General features: G+C 32.4%; 1 protein-coding gene across 1 annotated transcript; it reads left to right on the plus strand.

Moving 5' to 3' along the window:
* Positions 1-1,116: 1,116 nt before the first annotated feature.
* LOC128228250 (oncoprotein-induced transcript 3 protein-like) lies at positions 1,117-5,961 on the plus strand. Its single transcript, XM_052939477.1, has 6 exons — positions 1,117-1,215; positions 2,203-2,406; positions 2,682-2,849; positions 3,348-3,407; positions 4,148-4,253; positions 5,427-5,961. The coding sequence occupies exons 1-6, from the start codon at positions 1,161-1,163 to the stop codon at positions 5,536-5,538; spliced, it is 705 nt and encodes a 234-aa protein (XP_052795437.1). The 5' UTR covers positions 1,117-1,160; the 3' UTR covers positions 5,539-5,961.
* Positions 5,962-6,570: the final 609 nt, after the last annotated feature.

Here is a 6,570-nt window from a genome sequence, read left to right on the forward strand (position 1 = left end):
CGCTATTCAATCAGTCTATATACATGGTATTTTATATCGCTGCCTGAGATAACAGCGCTTCATATCAATAAAGTATAAAAAAGGCGATAAAAACATAAATCATGTGAACATGCATTAAGTATTCTCAACATGCAAAAGTGTATTTTGTTTGAGTCTGGCCTAAAATAAAATATTAAATGTTTCCACTGCCATGAAAATTCGAACCGACTCAAATTATTTGTATTGCTTAAAGTGAGATGAATCTGTACAACCCACATTCAAGCAAAAACTCGTTGTTTTAACATCAGTCTAGTTGGATTTTGTTTCCGGTCGCTTTGCTCTTTTTAAACTCTGCTTCTTGTTCGAGGAGACAACTTGTCTTGTACTAGCAAACACACTGTACGTGAAGCTTCCTTTTTGTGTTTTGTCTCACTATTGTGTTTTCAACATTGAAACAAAACTGCGGTTTAAGCAAACTTATAAAGTTATGGTGAATCTCTTATTCAAAATCAATACATACACATGTATAACAAACATAATTATTAAGTGATAAACCTTTAACTACTTACTAAATAATGCATTTTTTGAAAATGTTGATTACTGATAACAAGATTGTAACCGTGTATTTAATAGCTGAATACGCAAAAATATGGAATGATTGGTGAGTGCTTAAAGATTTACTGCGATCTATTATCGTCTCATAAGGTAGAAATACCGTGTTTTCTGCACCTTTCTCTCAAGTTAAACTCGGTATCCTTTATAAAAGCCATTGATTTCGACATGTTTTCATCATGTTTGGTATATTAAAACAATTGTATTAATTGTGGTAAATCTTATTTGGAAGTTAGAGTGCATCTTTAAGGTGTAAATTAAGTAACCTGATTCCTTATGTCTAGTGATACAATGTTATGATTATGATGATATATATATTGGGTTTTTAATGAGTAGAGAAAAAAAAATACGAGGGCTCACACACATTTTAGTATAACTTCAGACGTTCGTTCTTCATTCTTGTAAATAAAGTACTCTATATCGACCGAGCGACTCAAATCAATCAACCTGGGTCGTTAGAGGGGAAACAAATAATATTTTAAGTCTTGTCTCACAAAGAACTCTTTGGTTGCAAGTTTTGGTTTTAAGAAATCAAATCGGATTTAAACAGTAGTTGACCATAGCTAGAAATGGTTTTGTTGATTATATCTACCATTTTTACTTTACATTCAATTTGTGTTCGAGGTAAGTTGTTTTTAATAATAATAATAATAATAATAATAATAATAATAATAACAGAAAAAAAAAATCATAATAGTAGCAGCAGCAGTATTATTATTATTATTATTATTGTTATTATTATTGTTGTTATTATTATTATTATTAGTAGTAGTAGTAGTAGAAGAAGTAGTAGTAGTAGTAGTAGTAGAAGTAGTAGTAGTAGTAGAAGTAGTAGTAGTAGAAGTAGTAGTAGTAGTAGTAGTAGTAGTAGTAGTAGTAGTAGTAGTAGTAGTAGTAGTAGTAGTAGTAGTGGTAGTAGTAGTAGTAGTAGTTGACGTAGTAGTAGTAGTAGTAGTAGTAGTTAGTAGTTAGTAGTTAGTAGTAGTAGTAGTAGTAGTAGTAGTAGTAGTAGTAGTAGTAGAAGTAGTAGTAGTAGTAGTAGTAGTAGTAGTAGTAGTAGTAGTTGTAGTAGTAGAAGTAGTAGTAGTAGTAGTAGTAGTAGTAGTAGTAGTAGTAGTAGTAGAAGTAGTAGTAGTAGAAGTAGTAGTAGTAGTAGTAGTAGTAGTAGTAGTAGTAGTAGTAGTAGTAGTAGTAGTAGTAGTAATAGTTGTAGTAGTAGTAGTAATAATAATAATAATTTAAAAAAATGACATTTGAATAATTAGGTCAGACTAATGCTGATGAATTAGCCCTCACTTCCAGTGTCAGTACAACGGACCAAATACTGTTACAGGTCATATAAATTAAGTGTAGGTTACACATTATAAGGAAAAATATGGTCAGGGGCTCTATCCAAAATCGGCGACAACCAGTTTAAACATTAGAGAGTCGCGCTTCCAACTGAAATCAATTGTCTAAAACTACAATAGTTAACCAACATATTGCTATTTCTATTGTAGTGACCAAAAAGGTAATTAACCTACATAACCTCAGTTGCTTTACCCTCTGTTATTTTCTACGAATACAACACATACAAATTACCTTATGAATAATTAATAAAAATGTTGACAGCTTTCGACCCATGCGCGGTTGGTAACCATCAGGAATTTCCAACATACGGCTTCGGTGCTAGAAAACACAACTGCTCCCAAGATTTACTTGCATCATGCGACTACTACCTCGATAAACAATGGTACACATCAAGTCTTGGATCTCTGTTGAATGCTTGTCCTACCGTAGCGAGTTGTGGGGCGGCGTTTCCAGCTTGGATTGACGGTGTGTAATTCTCAGTCTGTACACTCACTATGAAAACTTGTGAGTGCATGTTCTATTTGATGAATCGATATAAAAAGTGATCTGGTATCATTCTTAAAAGAGACTCATACATGCATACATATAAATGCCATTTTTTATATAAATATCTTCGTTAGTAGGTCTTCAATTGAATTATTAAAATCAGATTCAGCATATTGATGATGACTTCTGAATAATATGAATAGTTTATTTGATAGAAGTTAATATCAGCATAGCCAATACCTTTTTCACGCCAGGACAATTACCGGGTGTTGCTGATGGTATTGTAAACCGCACTGTTTGCATCAAAAGGGGAACTAGATGTTGCGCGGAATCAAACCTTACTGCACAGATCAAAAACTGCAATGGTTTCTTTGCGTACAATCTTCCACCCCTTAACGAATGTTCGAGTGCGTACTGTCTTGGTAAGCCTTTTATTAGTTTGTTTACGGGAATTAAATGCATACGTATGTGGCGGATTCAAACGGAAGTAAGACAGTTTAAACATATATATATATATATAAAAATCTCAACATATTTATTTGAAGATTTACCGTTTTGTATAAATGATGTATCAAGATAGACCCTTTTTATTGTATTCACGTAGAATCTGCTTCTAAGCTGGAGTACCTATCAATGCATGACAAAGCATAATTCCAGTGAATATAGTACATGCTCAATGCAAACGACTTCAATTTTTCTAACAGTATTCAGATAATAACCAACAATTAGAAACACACATTGCAATAAATGCTCTATAATAATATCAATAAAACCACTTATAAATCATTTTGGTGTTTTCGCCTCGGAACATATTTAATTATTATAGTTATACAATGCTTACCTTGAGAAAATGACTAAAGGTATCTAATAAATTCAAACCTGATTATAGTTCTGCTTTACTTAATTATTTTGCATTTTAGCATCGGATTTGCCCTGCAAATCGTCTACAACGGGTCTCACCGTGACAAGTCCTACCACAGGTAGGCTTAGGATTATGAAAACATTGAAAGTAAACATAATAGTACAACTCTATTGCATACAATGTATTTTACCCACTGCATATAACTTACAAGGAATGTATTGATTTGTCTGTATAATGTCTAATGTTCGATGTTTAGTATTGTGTATTTTAACATATATGCAATTTAATATTATCTTAAGCAATGTGCAAAGTGCTTATTTATTATAGGTAATAGATCCCTGTGTCAATATAATACCCACTTCAATAAATCAACAAATTGAAAGCAATGCGAAAAACTGAATCTGAATATATTTCCATATGTCTCTTAATGTTTACGGTAAGCCGTTGGTATGAACAGAATAGAGGAAAACATTTAAATCAAATTAAAGTCATACTTAATAGGTGCTGATTTTTAGTCACGCTTTATATAATGTTATTCATTATTCAAAGATTGATAACCATCGCCCTTAGTCGACATGTTTGTTTATATGTCCTCTGAGTAGAATTAGAGTATAAGAAGAGTAATATGACTTAGTAAAGAAAGTATTGACCAGGTTTTTGTATGCTTTTCAATGATTCTCATTCAAATGTAGTTAAACGTGATTATGTACGAGAAAGAAATATACTCGCAATGTACATAATATGCATAGTAGCATTAGCACAGTGAATTTCACATTCGATTATATAAAATATAAAAGAAATCAAATGCAAAAAAGGCATTTCTATTAATTTCTATACGTGTTTTATTCTTTTGCATAGGTGTAAGTAAGACTTTACTTACTGGTGTATACGTAGGAGCAGGCGTGGTGATATATATGATTGGAGCGGCCATTGTATTTTACATTAGGCTCAAATGCAAAGAAAGGTACACTTTATTATATTATTTATTATATCTTCGTACGCAGTACTTTGATAAGCATGGACGACAAAAAGTCTTTGTCGTTGCATACACTCAATGTCAGTATTTCAACAATGTTCAGGACATATTACACTATTTCTTCTTAAAGTGACTCGCTCATGGTTTGTAAAATGCATCTGTTTTATTACAAAATAAAGTGTGGCAAATCAAAAGGAGTGTTAAAACAAAAATACAAAAGCTGGAACCCTTCATCAAATGTTGATTTTTGTTCAAATGTCGTCCTTAAAGACCACACTTTTTATTAGCGTTTATAACGCGATTAAAAATCAATTACGGCTGTGGTGTTGCGTGATTGGTTGATTGACATTTTCACGTGATGTTATCAATGTATCCTTAACAGGCCAACATATCCACCACCTTTATTTAACTCCAGGTAGCCGTGTGGACTAGCCGGCTGCTTTCTATTTTTTCTTGACTTTATCGCCGTGGGTTCGAACCCCACTTAAACCAAAATACATTTTATCCTATAATTGTATTTTTCCGAAATTTCATTATCATAGAGTAAAATAATGATAAAATTAGTTTTTTTCAGACGCATTACCGGGAAAACTAATTTTTGGTCCAAAAACATGAGCGAGTGACTTTAAGATATATAACATCTTATCAGCAAACATAACGTGCGTTCGATTTTTCGTATCGTTCATTCTTGATCGTTTGATCGAGGTAAAGTTTTAAACAAACAGACTTAAAAAGTAAGATAAGTTTTATCTAAATTGACAAATTGATATCTGTACTCAATTTGTATTCAAATGAATTTCCCGATCTTGCAATGCTTTGTCGTTCACTCGTTTATGGGTGACCCGACTGAGTTAGGAAATCCACTCTTGCGCACAGTGGTCAGAAATTGGCTCAGTGTGAGCATTATTTGATAAGCACATAGAGTTTTCTACCTTCTGTACCCTGTGCGTAGGAGTGAATGTTAATTATATTAATTTTTTTTCTAAAGACGGTCACGTAGCATACATATTTAAGCTAACAGTAACTTTAAAATAAATATTTAATCCTAATGTTTTGTGCCGTGTTCAGCAATGATGCATTATTTTTAACACCTTATTTTCTAGTTTGTTACTTATGATTTGAATAATGTGACGTTAAATTTGAAATCTACAACCATTTCAGTAAAATAGCAGTGTGTAATACTGGATCAGAGAAAACAGACCATTTAACATCTTCCGATTACGACATTTACACCACAGTGGACATCCCGTCGCCTTATACAACTATCAAATAGTTTTAAGCGAAACTTCAAAGCTTCCAAGTTTATTGGCAATCGACATAAATTTGCATTTGGCCATTTACAAAACAATCATTTTATGGCAAAGACATATGTAGATGCATTCAAATATGTTAAATGTATACAGTCGAACCCCGTTGGCTCGAACTTGCTTAGCTCGAATTCCCCGTAGGCTCGAACTATATGTTAAGGACCGATTTCATTATACTGTAACAGTAGGTAAACATTCCCGCATGGCTCGAATTTTCCGAGGCTCGAGGTATTTTTGCCGGTCCCTTCGAGCCAACGGGGTTCGACTGTATACTACTAAATTATGATAATGGTATTGTAAATTGTAACAATTACATGTGTAAAGTATATATTATGTGCTAATATGCTTAGTAAATAAATGTACAGTCTACATGTACTGTAAATAAAATATCAATGAAAACACAGTATATATTTAAACTAAATATGTTGAGTGTACAGATGAGTATTTCTATGAGGCAGCAAAAGTTTTTAATTTATATTCTCTAAGATTCATAGCATGGTACACAAATTTCGCAATGTTGTTAACAGTTTTCTTATTTATTATTATTGAACTAAGATGGATGTACGAGTCAGCAGTATGTGTACCTGGTTTGTTATTTCTCGACGATATACGAAAACCTCGTAGATAATATAACTAAATGAGTAAATGATATTATTAGCAACCGTGCTTAAAGCTGCAATCTCACAGATTTACCGTTTTTACAACTTTAAAAAAAATGTCTTCGAAAGAGCAAATTCTTGTGTATATATCTGCAAAGCAATGATAAAGGATTGCTGACAAAAGATCAGATCGCAGATTTTTATAATCCCGTTCCATACTTAATGTTTTATGGCTTAAACCGTTACTAACAGTTTAAGAAAAATGCATAAAACATTAATTTTTGAACTTATATATAAAAATCTGCGATCTATTTTTGTCAGCAGTCTCATGCTCATTGTGTTTCTTGGAAAGTGAGCAACTTAAGATTGTTAAATATTTACCAAATAGATACATTTTTT

Source organism: Mya arenaria, chromosome 1 (assembly GCF_026914265.1).
Source record: "Mya arenaria isolate MELC-2E11 chromosome 1, ASM2691426v1".
Lineage (NCBI taxonomy): Eukaryota > Metazoa > Mollusca > Bivalvia > Myida > Myidae > Mya > Mya arenaria.

What these genes read in the sequence shown, in the direction of transcription:
- LOC128228250 (XM_052939477.1), top strand. Translation starts at nt 1,161, where the DNA reads ATGGTTTTGTTGATTATATCTACCATTTTTACTTTACATTCAATTTGT. An exon ending in ACATTCAATTTGTGTTCGAG is followed by an intron (nt 1,216 to 2,202) that starts GTAAGTTGTTTT and finishes AAATGTTGACAG; the next exon opens with CTTTCGACCCATGCGCGGTT. An exon ending in CGTGACAAGTCCTACCACAG is followed by an intron (nt 3,408 to 4,147) that starts GTAGGCTTAGGA and finishes TCTTTTGCATAG; the next exon opens with GTGTAAGTAAGACTTTACTT.